Source organism: Felis catus, chromosome D1 (assembly GCF_018350175.1).
Source record: "Felis catus isolate Fca126 chromosome D1, F.catus_Fca126_mat1.0, whole genome shotgun sequence".
NCBI classification, from domain to species: Eukaryota; Metazoa; Chordata; class Mammalia; order Carnivora; family Felidae; genus Felis; species Felis catus.
Window position 1 is genome coordinate 61238731 of NC_058377.1, and position 13969 is coordinate 61252699.

Below are 13969 nucleotides of genomic sequence, written 5' to 3' on the forward strand. Positions count from 1 at the left end.
AGAATAAGTGTGGCCATTGATCTATAAATAATTGAAATTATTTCTTCAATATTAACTAAAATTCACAGCAAAAACCAAAAACCAAAAACCAAACAAAAACCCCGGAACAACAAGAAAATACTTTACCTATGAGAATGGGTTCATGAGCCAAAGTCATCACTTTTATATTAAGTAGAACTGTGGTAGACTTAGAATAAACATGAATATGAAGATGCTTCTGAGGGTATCAGTCTGTTTTTTCTAACTGGACTCTTTTCCTCTTTAATTTCTTTTCCTTTCTATGTTCACTGGCAAGTTTTCATCATTTTTTAAATCAGAATTAATAAATATAGACACCTAAACAGTGAAGTTATTTCCAGTTTACCCATCTGATTCCAACTTAAACACTTGTCCAGAAAGAAGAAATAAAAAATTCAAGGTTAAAAGTGGCACGATACTTAATAAATAGACATTGAGAGAGGTATTCTAGCCACAGAAGAAACTGCTAACCTATGTTATTAAAGGCTAATGACAAAACAATTTTGAACATTATCAGGAATACAATAGATCTTAAAGAAACCATAATCTTTATATCACATACCCATAATGACTTACCCTACAAAATAGTCCATATAAATATGAGTATTGAACTTCAAAAAAAGAAAAGAGGTATATCACAGTCAAGAGTAGCTAGAAAAATGAATTATAAGAAAATATCATAACAGAATATTTCTCTATTTAAAATAATAGATAAGGAGCAGATGGGATTAGAATATGCAAGATCATCAAAGAATGGGAGAGGGGGCTATAAATATTTTTAAAGAATCAACTGAGTCAATTTGAACCACACTGAGGAAACAGATAAAAGAATGGTAGGACAGTTTTTGATATCATCAGGTCTTCTGGAAGAGTGTTTTTAAGAAGAGATTTCATTTAAAAACTTTAAAAGAATTTTAGCTAGACATAGTGAAATGAGAATATGTTACCAAAAATTCCAGAAGAACTCTAGAAGGAACATCATGAGAGCTTCTTCATCTGTTCAGAAAATTTGGTCAAAATCATCCAGATCTCCAGTATTACAGATTTAAAATGCCTTCAGTCTTAGTGTTCAGGAGACACAAATAATCCCATCAATTAAGACCTACAAATGTACAGCATCACAATGAAAGTCAGAGATAATGAGTCAATAAAACACCTCTGATAAAGGAGATAAGACTGAACAACAGGATAGTCTTGTGGCAGCAAACATAGTAGATAAGACCACATAATAGTGGATATATTACATTATCAGGGAAATATATTAAGAATAAATCATTTAAATCAGCCACCTTCCAAGCAGTTCTCCTGAGAACAAAATCTAGTCAATGCTAATTAATACTTTAAATATTAAAAATAGAAGATATAGGGATTCAGGCTTTTAGAAAGAGGGTTAATATTTTTCCCCCATGTAAGTAAATGAATCTTAACAAAAGAATAGTTGATGAGGTTGTTGTTTCAGAATTTGTGAGAAGTAAAAGCTTGGAGGAATCGATCTCTGATCGTCTTGGTTCTTATAGATCATTCACCATGGATGGAGCAAGGAGGTAGATGCTAGCCACAAAGATGTGAATATGAGGAGCCATATGGCCACCAAATCTGTGAGTGAGGAAGGAGAAAAAGGCTGGAGCATAGACCACTAAGATCACACACACATGGGATCCACGTGTTTCCAAGGTCTTGAGCTTAGCACCTTTGGATGGAAGATGGAAGACAGTGTAAAGGATGATAACATAGGAACATAGGATTAATATGAAATCTAAACCTCCAGCAAGGAAGGCAGCAGCCAGCCTGCAGATTCTGCAGATCCTTGTCTCTTCACAAGGTAGCCTGATCAGAGCCATAAATTCACAGTAAGTGTGAGAGATGACAGTAGTTCTGCAGTAAGGAAGCCACTGAGGCATGAAAGGTTGAGGACTGAAGAGCAAAACCCCATGGAGGACAATAGCTAGCCCCAAGTTCTTGATGACTCTATGTGTCAGGATAGCAAAATGTCTCAGAGGATCACAGATTGCCATATACTGGTCAAAGGCCATGGCCAAGATAAACCCTGAGGCCATGTTGCATAGTGAATGAATGAGAAACACTTGTGTGAGTGTTCTTCAAAATAGATCTCCCTACCATGGAACCAAAAAATGCTGAGGATTTGGGCACAGTGATGGAGATGAAGAAGTCAGCCACAGAGAGCGTACAGAGGAAGAAGTACATGGGGTCATACAGGTTGGAATCTGTTCTGACAATAAAGAGAAGAATTACCCAGCAGAGCACTCAGGTAGATAGGCAGAAGGGCCATGAGAGCCAAGTGTGGATGGCCTCCATCCCTAGAAGGCCAAGGAGAAGAAAAGTACTGGGGTGGAAATTGGTATTATTTGACAACAACATGATGAAAACCCCTGGCTCCACTCAGTCATGGGATGGTGCTGAGTCTTTCATACTCATTTGTCCATTCATTCTCTTCTGCCTTTATTTTCATTTATATAAAAGCCTTGGCGATGTTTTATACCCCAAGGATACAGTGATAAGTAGGACTGATCCCTAACTTTAGATATTAGCATTCTAATAGTGGAGAAACCTATGCAAACCAAGGATTAAATTCCCAAGTGAACAATTCAGTGAAAGTTATATGAATAAACAGGGAGACTTATTCCACTTGTATGAACCAGAAGATTCATAGTGAAGATGCTTAGTCTTGGTTCTGAAGCATATTGGGCCTTTAAAATTAAGAGAAAACTATGACTACAATAAAGTTCACAGTCAGAAGACATCAGTGCCTCCACTGAGAAGTTTAAAGAATCTTCTTTTGCTGGGTGCCTGGGTGGATCAGTCAGTTATGCGTCCCACTCTTGATTTTGGCACAAGTCATGATCTCAGGGTTTGTGAGAGGGAGCCCATGTTGGGCTCTGTGCTTGACGGTGCAGAGCTTGCTTGGGATTCTCTTTCTTGCTCGCTCTCTCTCTGCCCCTCCCCTGCTCACATGCTCTCTCTGTCTCTCAAAATAAATAAATAAACTTAAAAAATAAAAAAAATAACAATCTTCTTCTGTTTGTATGTGGGTGAATCTGGAGTAGTTGTTTGAAACATAAGCTTTTATGTTTATTTTTGAGAGAGAGAGAGCTCATATGATCAGTAGAAGGGCAGAGAGAGATAGAGGGGAGAGCGTGAAGGACAGAGGATCTGAAGCAGGATCTGGGCTGACAGCAGAGAGCCCGATGTGGGGCTCAAACTCACAAGCATGTGAGATCATGACCTGAACCAGAGTCAGATGCTTAACTGACTGAGCCACCCAGGCACTCCAAGACATAAGCTTTTGTCTATGGCTGCTTCCTCATGTTATCAAGCACAGAAGTGAAGCCATCATGATACACTTTTAATTGATTAAAGACACTTTCTATGAATTAAACATAATGTGGTTGCCTAAAACATATCTTTTGTATACACTTCGGCATCATGAGAAGTCTGAAACATTACAAACCAATCTGTTAGCAGAGATTGGGAGTTGTAAATCCAGGGAGATAGAAACAAATATTGCTTCTTTATAACAATCCTGCATTTTTTTTTCCTTTGTGAAAAAAAAAAAAAGTTGTGTGTTAGTGGTTTCTCACTAATTCGAACATATTTTGTTTTCATTTTCATTCGCTTTAAACTATTTTCTAATGTTTCTTTTGATTTCTTTGACCCACAAACTATTTAGAAGTATGTTATTACTTTCCAAATATCTAGGGAGGGGGCTTCAAGGGAAATTGCTATTACTTTGGAATTATCATAGCAGAACTCTGACCTTAATTGTCTCACCCCAAATTAGAATTCATTTTTCCAGAACTGCTTCCAAGATATATTTGATGGCAATGAAACTGTAGACTGAAGAGAACAGAAGATTGTTTCCTAAATTTCACCTGATTGTCCACTATGCTACATATAATTAGCATGTATTGATAAATAATATTAATTTCATGTATTCTAGATTCTTTTTCCAAGGAGTGAGAGCTATAAGAGTGACAGCAAAATGTCTTAAGCCAGGGCATATCTGCATCTATCTCCTTAAACTAAGCAAAAATGAGGAAATCAAGAGTTTATGAAATTAGAACCTGAGTTCTGAACCTAATCTCTAATTCCCAATGGCTTCTTTCCCTGACAGCATGGGCAGGCCATCCCCCTCTATGCCCTTGGGAACCTTTGATGTTAGGAAACATGTATATAGCTGAGCTCATTTGGAAAAGCCATAAGTCATGAGAGAACTGAAGGTCTCCACAGGTGAGGTGACTGCTCATCTTTATCCCCACAGAACCTCTGGTGAGGTAAGGCAATGCACAGTGGAGCTCACTTGTGTACAACTTCAGATGTTAGTCAGAGCTCTTTAAAGCTCATTTTTTATGTGTCCTTTGTATTAATTATGAACTTCTTGGACTCCAGTCTTATTCTTTCGTACACACCTTTAAGGTGAAGTTGAGAGAGAATAAAGATACAGAAATAATAGAGTCATCATCTTATCCTAATAGGACCTTGGGATTACGTATTGATAAAGATTCTAATTTAATCAGGGATATGAGGGATATGAGGCTATTCTCACTGCAAAGACTCTGTATGGATGACATTCCTATTTCCCTAACTGTCACCATCAATTGCTTTCGTGGCCAAGAAGACAAATAGCAAGCATAAGAATCAAGAGAGGTTTCTCCCCTTTCCACCTATTTCCCTAGACTTTAATCTTTAAAGTAGTTTTAGATTGTCCTTGCCTAGCAACCATGCCACAGGTTATCTGAAAAAAAAATGGAAGGAAAATTTAGAGACTGTTTTCATATGATTTTTCATGTCTTTATTAAGATAGTGTTATATGTGGAAATTAAATAGCTCATATGAGTTTCTTCTTATGATCTCTTGTCTATAAGTTTACTAGTGACTTCGTGTTTCTCTTTGACTACAGCTTTGAATAGGTGGTGAAGGGGACTTGTGTAGTCAACAGCACAAGCACAGAATGTAAACTTCATGAAATAAGGATCATGGCGATGGGGTGCTAATCCAGACTCTCTTAATCTATATACAAAGATTGTTGATTTCTGCGCTCCAAATGACACATCATGGTCTTCTTCAATGGTAGTAGCTACAGACCTTTTCTTCTGAGTGGTTTTCCTGGTCTGGAAGACTCACATCCAATGATTTCCATTTTGTTTTGTGTCCTCTACCTGATTGCCCTAATGGGTAACATCACCATCTTAGTGGTTATTAAAGTGGAACGGTCACTTCATACACCCATGTACTTTTTTCTCTCCATGCTGGCTGCTAGTGACCTTGGAATCTGTGCTACCACCCTGCCCACCCTGCTCAAGCTTTTCTGGTCTAATGTTCGGGAAATAGACTTTGATGCCTGCCTCATCCAGATGTTCTTTATCCATGTGTTTTCCTTAATGGAGTCAGGCATCCTCCTCACCATGGCTTTTGACCGCTATGTGGCCATCTCCAACCCACTCAGGTACACTACTGTTTTGACTGATTCTACCATTGCCAAAATAGGTGTGGGGCTTCTGCTACGGGCTGTTGCTGTCATCTTCCCAGGACCCTTTCTCATCAAACGACTGAGGTTTTGTAAGGCTAATGTGCTCTCCCACTCATACTGCCTGCACCCAGATATAATCAAGCTCTCTTGTTCTGACCACCGAATAAATAGCATCTATGGCCTCATCATCATTCTCATCACCTTTGGTGTGGACTCTGTACTCATTCTCCTCTCTTATTTGAAGATCCTGATTACTGTGCTAGGCATCGCCTCCCGGGAACAACAATTTAAGGCCCTTAACACTTGTGTCTCCCACATCTGTGCTGTGCTTCTGGTTTATGTCCCTATGCTGGGTGTATCCATTATCCATCGCTTTGGGAAACATGTTCCATCTATGGTGCACATTATCATGGGTTATATATACCTATTGATTCCTCCTGTTCTCAACCCTGTTGTATACTGTGTTAAAACCCGAGAGATACGTACCCGTATTCTAGGTAATCTACTGAAATTATAGCTGAAGTACTTTAGAGTCACTTATTATTTCTAGAATAATCCTTATGAAATTAATTTCTAACTTGAGAAAATGAAATATATATCACTGAGAAACATTCATATGTTCACAATTCCCATGTATATATTTTTCTCTCACTCTTCTGGAATTTTTGAAGATAGTATCAATATACTACGACTTTTCATTTCCCTCAAGTAACTCGACATAGATAGATGATAAATAATCGTACAAATAAAGAGTGACTTCTCAATCATCTATATTGTCAGAAAGCTCCAATATCCATGGAAGTCAGTGGATTAGTTGGAAGATGTAAGATGCAAAACATAAGGCATCCAGTGGAGGCCATGCTATCATCTGACTCCATGTAGTCTGCAATTTAACTTCTGATGACACCTCCCACAAATGTCTCTTCCATGATTTTTTACTATCCATCTTTGAAATTATATTTAATTTTGTCAGCTTTCACTTGTGAGAGATCTTTAGATATGACTTTACAAATGTATTAATCTATTTTACCATGCACAGGCCCAACTTCTTTGATATCTGCAGGCACACATGTAACATCTAGAAAACTAAAAATTATAGCACAGACTGAAAACTTGACATGAACTGGTGTTTTGGCATGCCAGGTACTACTCTTTGTCTCATACTTTTTATTTGCTAATGAGTATTCTGCTGATTTGTGAAATTATGTAACTAAGCTTATATAAAAGTAGGCTATTGATTCTCAGTAGCTTTTGGAGAATGTGTGTGCTGCTGAGAATATTTGATAGAAGATAGTTACTTTTATTTGAACAGCACCAACTTTAAATTGTTTTTGCCTCCAAGGAGTTATTAAAATAATGACAAAAAAAGAGAGAAATAACAGTGTTTCCAGTTGGTTGCATTTGCAGCATATCCTGCCAAGAATAAGACGGAAATATTTCATGAGTCAGGACATCAACTTCTTAGAGGCGATAGGGCCTTATATATTCCTCTCTCTCAAGGTTTGCTGATTTCTATGGCTTTCCTATACCTACTGAAGAAAAACAAACAAACAAATTTCTACAAAATTATGTTTACAAAGATTTCCAGACAGGGGCACCTGGGTGGCTCGGTCAGTGAAGCGTTAGACTTCAGCTCAGGTCATGATCTTGTGGTTTGTGAATTTGAGCCCTGCATTGGGCTCTGTGTTGACAGCTCAGAACCTGGAGCCTGTTTCAGATTCTGTGTTTCCCTCTCTCTCTGTCCCTCCCCTGCTCACTCTCTGTCTCTCTCTCTCAAAAATAAATAAAAAACATTAAAAAACCACAAAGATATCTGGACATAAATGGGAATTTCATAGTATTTCTAAATGTATGGTAAAGTAGGACCTTGTAAATTTAACTATTGCCTCACCTGTGCCTGTAAACAACCTATTTCCAGCTGTAGACATTCCATTTAGACACTCTGGAAAGCCAATGAACGTTTCCTACCATTGTTATTTTTAGTTTCTCATTTACCATTTTCATCTTTCATATAATTCCAGAACTCTTTATTGTTTAAACTAAATGCCTTTATCTTACCTGGGAAACAATTGTGTGTGTGTGTGTGTGTGTGTGTGTGTGTAGAGTATCTGAATATTTCTTTAATTAAGACACAAAACTTGTATCTTTCACTGAGTATTCATACTAATAGAAATACAGCATACATGTGATCTACAAAATATGTATCAGAAGAAAAAGAAATAAATATATGGTCGTATATTATTTGAGATATAAACCACAAAGTAGACAAAAAACATCAAGGCCATGGTCTAAATAAGGAAAAATTACATAAATCTTCTGGGCAATAGAGAAAAGCAGTTTATTTTCTTTTGGAGCAACTGGGACATTTGCGCTTAGACACGACTCTGAGATCAATGGCAAAGGTGAGGCTGAGACCTGCATTTGACCTGTAGGAAAATTCTAAATGAAGATCATATTATTGAACTCTACCTTGAATGTTCTTCAGTGGAAAATGTGGCTTGGTATTATATTATCCAGTGTTTTCTGACTGATAATTAATAATTTCTCAAGTCTGGTGGTGAGGTAGTTAATAGGTGTCAATAGAAGAATTTCAGGATAATTTCATATTGGTGAATTAAAATACATGACTTACTATATCCCTTTGAACTACGTATGAGGGTATGTAATTTCAGAGTTCAGGAGTACCTGAAGGCACAAATATAATTAATGTAAAAATAAGAATACATATGAAGACAAACTGCATTGATTTACATCTCTAACCACTGAGTAGCATCATAATTATGTATCTTCACTAAAGGAATGTTCTTAGCTTATTTGTATTCTCTTACCATTGCAATAAGTTGTCTCACTTCTCTGGATCATCAACATTCAATGAATTCATTTTTGTTTTTCTCTCAGGTAAGTATATACATGTAGACTCCTTTTAATTAATAATGTGTATATTTCCTTAATCTTATTATATATAATCTCCAACCAAAATCATGGTTAGTAATGACAGTTTTATTTACTCCTCTTCTAATTCAGGTTGTATATACCTAAACATGAACAGTTATTACTTGACCACTGGAAGCTGTTGTCTTGGTATTAGTTTATATATAGTACCAAGAATGATCAAATGATAGAACAGTATTGGAGTTGCCCATGAATTTTAACTGAAAGTTAGGCAAGCCAATAGCAGTCAACATCATCTCTTTCTCTTATTCTCCTCTGTAAATTGCATAAAGAACATGGGAATCTGTGCTAAACTGTTCGGGGAATAAACAGCTGATTGCAGTGCCAACCTTGAGGCAGGAGAACTTGACATAAGTGAAATCAACTTGTAGAAGTGGAAGTATCAGGGCACCTGGGTGGCTCAGTTGGTTAAGCCTCTGACTTAGACTCAGGTCAGGATCTCATGGTTCACAGGTTCAAGCCCTGCATAGGACTCTGTGCTGACAGCTCAGAGCCTGGAGCCTGCTTTGGATTCTCTGTCTCCCTTTCTCTCTGCCCCTCCCCCACTCATTCTCTCTCTCTCTCTCTCTCTCTCTCTCTCTCTCTCTCTCTCTTCAAAAATAAACATTAAAAAAAGACTTCTACAAATATTGGGAATTATAAGGCATTTTAAAAGTATCATATCCCCCTTCATTTTTTAATTTATTTTTTTGCCTTTAAACAAGTGTAGACCATGAACCAAGAAAATTCAGTTACATTTGCAAGGTTTTTTTTGTACCACCCTATGCACAGCTATGTGCTAGATAGTTTTAGAATTATAAGGAAAGATGGTTTTGTATACTGAAAAGAGTTACAGATAAAATTGAGACCTAAATCTGTAACTGTCTCCTACTACCACAAATTTATAAGTAGCTACACCTCAATGAGTTATATTGTTACATGAATGAAATTCCTCATAGCCAAATTCATCAGGGATATATTTATTTTTACATATGAATAAGTAGTGTAGCCCTAAATTATTATTAAGATACATTTGATCCAATGGATTATAGTCACTGGCTTCATATGATAATATCTAGAGGCTTTCAAAAATTACTGAGTCTCAGTAATTATTCTAAAAAATATTTCTTAAAATTAAGTAAAAGAAAAATATGCAGATGGCAATTTTCTATTTCTGAGGGAAACAAATCTCCTCAGAAAAGGCAGAACATGTGTACAGACTTTTAAAAGATGATGCTGATGTACCATGAAACTTGATAATTTCTGTTTTGAGCCTTAATGTCCTCTTAAATCAAGAAAAAGTTTTCCAATCTTTAAAAAAGAGAGAATAAGTGGACATGCAGATATAGAAACACATTGATATAAGAATAAAGGTAATATTAAATATCCTGGAAATATAAATATCAGGAAGCAAAGAAATATGGGTTTAATATATTTAAGGCAAACTTAATGGATAAATGACCTTGGAAGGGTTGGGATCAGAAATGGGAGGGAGCAGATGGAAATGATTTCTAAAACACTCAATACCAACATGTTCATATTTAAAGGGAATTTATGAAGCACTTGTTAAGTCAATCTGTATGGTCTCAGTGGACATCAACTCTCTCCTTTTGGCCATTCTGAGGATACTCTGTTAGCTCCATTTCTGCCTTTCAGTATTTCATTGGTAATTCTGATGCCAACATACCTAGAGCAAACAATCAGTATGTATTTACATCATTTAGACTGATGTCATCATTGTTTTAAGGATATACCTACATCATAGTAGAACTGATTTTTGTGCGGAGAAGTAGGTAGAGGACTCCTTGACGGATCTGTTTGGTCTTCACACTATAGATGATTGGATTGAGCACAGGTGGAACCAATAAGTAGATGTGAGCCATGAAGATATGGATCAGTGGGGAGGAGTGTTTGGCAAAACGGTGGACAATAGATAACCCCATCATAGGCACATATAGAATGAGTACAGCACAGATGTGAGACGCACACGTGTTGAGAGCCTTAAGCCGCCCTTCACGTGATGCAATTTTTAATACAGAGTTAAGGATGTACACATAAGACACAAAAATACCCAGAGAGTCCATTCCCCACAGCACACTGATTAGAAGCAACCCATATATAACATTAAACAGGGTGTCAGCACAGGCAAGGCGGATCATGTCCTGGTGCAGACAATATGAATGAGAAAGGATGTGAGAGTGGCAGAAAGGAAAGAAGGCCAGCCGAGCCAGAAGTGGAATCATGGCACAGGCACTCCTAAGCAGGGCTGCAATTCCAATTTTCATGATAAGTCTTGGGGTGAGAATGGTAGCATATCGTAGAGGGTGGCAGATAGCCACGTAGCGGTCAAAGGCCATGGCCAAGAGCACAGATGATTCCGTGAAGGAGAAAGTGTGAATGAAAAACATTTGGACCACACAGGTACTGAACTGGATTTCCCTGGAAATGGACCACAACACCCTGAACAGTGATATCATGGTGGGCATGGACATGCCCATGTCGGTGAGGGAAAGCATGGCCAGAAAGTAGTACATGGGCTGATGGAGCCTGGGGTCTGTCCGAACAATATGCAGGATGGTGCAGTTACCCATGATTCCAACAAGGTACAGGAGACAGAATGGAATGGATATCCAGTGGTGGAATTCCTCATAGCCAGGGATACCTGAGAGATAGAATGTGGAGGACAGGGTATTACTGGAGTTTAAGGTTCTCATAGAGCTCGCTGTTAAACCACAATCCATTTTCAGGATCGTTCCAGTGAGGAAGGCAATGATAAGATCAGCATCTGAGTCAGGAAAACAAAACAAAACAAAACAATGAAACTTCAGTACTTTCCTATAAGCACTCTTGAATTCATCCCCAAATTTGTGCTTTTTCTTTCTATATTTCACTGCTGAGTATTGTTTGTTAAGTAAAATAACTTCCTTATAACCACAAGGAGATTCCCTCCTGCTTCTCAGATGCAGACTCCTTGACATTCTCTCAAAATATGGACAATCTTCTCCTAAAGACACAACCCAGACCAGTCCACACACAATCTGATCCAGATTACATTCTTCATTTTATAATTTTTCTCTAGAATTTTCTTGCCAGGCACTACCGATATTTTTTTGTAAAAGTATTTATTTCTCTTTCTTTCTTTCTTTTCTTTTCTTTCCTTCCTTCCTTCCTTCCTTCCTTCCTTCCTTCCTTCCTTCCTTTTTCTTTCTTTCTGAGAGGGAGACAGGGAAGGGAGGAGCAGAGAGACAGGGAGAGAGAGAATCCAAAGCAAGCTCCTTGCTGTCAGTCCAGAACCCAACATGGGGCTTGATTCCAAGCACCCGAAGATCATGACCTCAGCCTAAATCAAGATTTGGATGTTTAACTGACTGAGCCACTCAGGCATCCCAGGGCTACTGATCTTAACATTAGTTCTATTTTTTAATGATTCCTGCTGTGATTTACACACAATGTCTTTTTCTGCCTAAGCTTCCCAGCTTTTTCAATGATACTAGAACACCATATGTAGTTTCTTTACAGAATTCAGGCAAGTATGGGTCAGCAGCAATTATTACTATAAGCAGGTCTTACTAACATATCCACATTTAAACCACATATAATTGAGGCCACATGCCTGGTCTGGGATTAGCAATCCCAGGAACTAAACATGGCTTAAAATAGACTTAATTAAAACAATTTTGAATTTTAAAATTATAATAATGAACTATGTAACTTTTAAACGTAATTTTCTTACTGTAATAAAATATATAATTTAAGCAAAGTATAGCTGCCTCTGACTCTGATTATAAAGATTCACAACCTTCTCTCTATTATGCTTCAGATCTGATCAGTCATTTAGAGAGTGGTACCTTGTACAAAAAAAAAAAAAAAGAAGGAAAGAAAAGAAAATAGAAAATAGAAAATAGATAGGGTTTGTGGAAAGATAAAGTGGAAACTCATGCTTCAAGGCAAAAACAACACAAATAACTAAAAAACTATAGTGCTCAGAAAAAGCTTCTGACCTTGATCCTAAATCTTTCCTACTAAGAACAAATGAGAAAATATATTTCCCAGCAGATTCCAGTATTTATGTGCTCAGGAAAAACATCTCTGAAGTAAGAAAGAGGAGCCACCTCTCAAAATCCCCATCAAGTGCCCATCAAGTGCCAAGAATCCCTGCTCACCCAAATGCTGTTTTGAGAATTTACAATCCATGAGACAGATTGCTTCCCCTTGTCAATGAATAAACTGGTATCTTCCTGTCTTGTAAAGTCTACTGTGGCCCTTTGGGAACTTCAAATCCCCTTCAATCTACTCTAGTTCTAGGCAGATAAACCCTGATTGTAGCAGATATTTGGCTGGAATGATAAATAATGATAATTTTCTAGGAAACAGAAGACCCATAATGTAGAAATCAAACAAGCAAGTTCCAGAGAAAAATTCAGTCTTTCTGACGAACTCATATAACAATTAAATAGTGTCCATGTATTGAATGACCTGGTGATTAAGGTCCTGCTATTTTCCTCAATCTGCCTGGCTTATTACCACCACCAATCCCTGCTTCTCTTGCCTGGGGCTTGTCTGTATAAATGACATTGTCTGGCTCTAATGCTTGCTCGATTTTTCAGTTGAGCAAATGACTTATTTCCTTCTGTACCAAAGTAGCCTCATCTGTAAACTGAGGATAAAATCATTGACAGGATGGACTAAAATTAAAGGAGATATAGTAATCAGAATACTTAGCATAGATTCTTTATATATAGTGACCATAAAATAATGGTAATTTGATGAAGACAATATATGACAACAACAGTATTTCTTTGAAAAGTCACAAGAGGTAGGAAGCTATGAGGACATTCTGAAGTATCCTTCCAGAAAGGAAACACCCCAGAGTGGGCACCTCACAAAAGTGACCTAACCTGGTAACCTGAGGGGTGGGAATGATGCCAGTTTCATCTCCATCTCATCCAGTTGAAAATTCAGTGGAGCCATAACATAAATTACTTCATAATCTTTTTCTCCACCCCCAAAGTCTTTGGGTAATCATGATGGCCTTACTTCTATACTTTTCATTCTACTCAGTGTGAGTTGTGGAGAAAAAAAAAAGTCAGAGCCCAGGATGAAATGGGAAGTCTCTCCAAGAACAGGAATGAGGTCTTTGGGACTACAGGGAGCCTGGACTCTGAGCAGCCATGTTACTGCTCTCAAGTTGCCACAACATATAATCACTACATTCCATATATTCACTAGTGTTTGCTCTGCCTGTTTTTCCACAGCTCCTTATATGCTGGCCTTGGTTCAATTTTTGTCCAATTCCTCTTGTTTCTGATCCTATATTTCAAATTCACTCACATGGTCTTGTGATGTCTTCTACCATTTCCTAGAGGAGGAGGATTGAGTTTAAGGATTGAATTTAAGATGTCAAACATCAGAAGAAGTGTAATTCGGTTAGACCTCTGAGTCATATTAATGTCACCTTAAAAATCACTGATACTTGAGATTGGAAGGGACCTTCTTGAAGGTCATCTAGTACATCCTAATAGAATTCTTGAA

General features: G+C 37.5%; 2 protein-coding genes and 1 pseudogene across 2 annotated transcripts; 1 reads left to right on the forward strand and 2 right to left on the reverse strand.

The window, feature by feature from the left end:
* Nucleotides 1-1473: 1473 nt before the first annotated feature.
* On the reverse strand, nt 1474-2397 carry LOC101086001 (annotated as a pseudogene).
* A 2437-nt stretch (nt 2398-4834) lies between these two features.
* LOC101086252 (olfactory receptor 51G2-like) lies at nt 4835-6396 on the forward strand. The gene has a single exon (XM_003992847.2). The coding sequence runs from the start codon at nt 5091-5093 to the stop codon at nt 6021-6023; it is 933 nt and encodes a 310-aa protein (XP_003992896.1). The 5' UTR covers nt 4835-5090; the 3' UTR covers nt 6024-6396.
* A 3795-nt stretch (nt 6397-10191) lies between these two features.
* LOC101086501 (olfactory receptor 51L1-like) lies at nt 10192-11151 on the reverse strand. Its single transcript, XM_023238990.2, has one exon. It carries the CDS (start codon nt 11149-11151, stop codon nt 10192-10194), a length of 960 nt encoding a protein of 319 aa, XP_023094758.2.
* Between the last annotated feature and the right edge of the window lie 2818 nt (nt 11152-13969).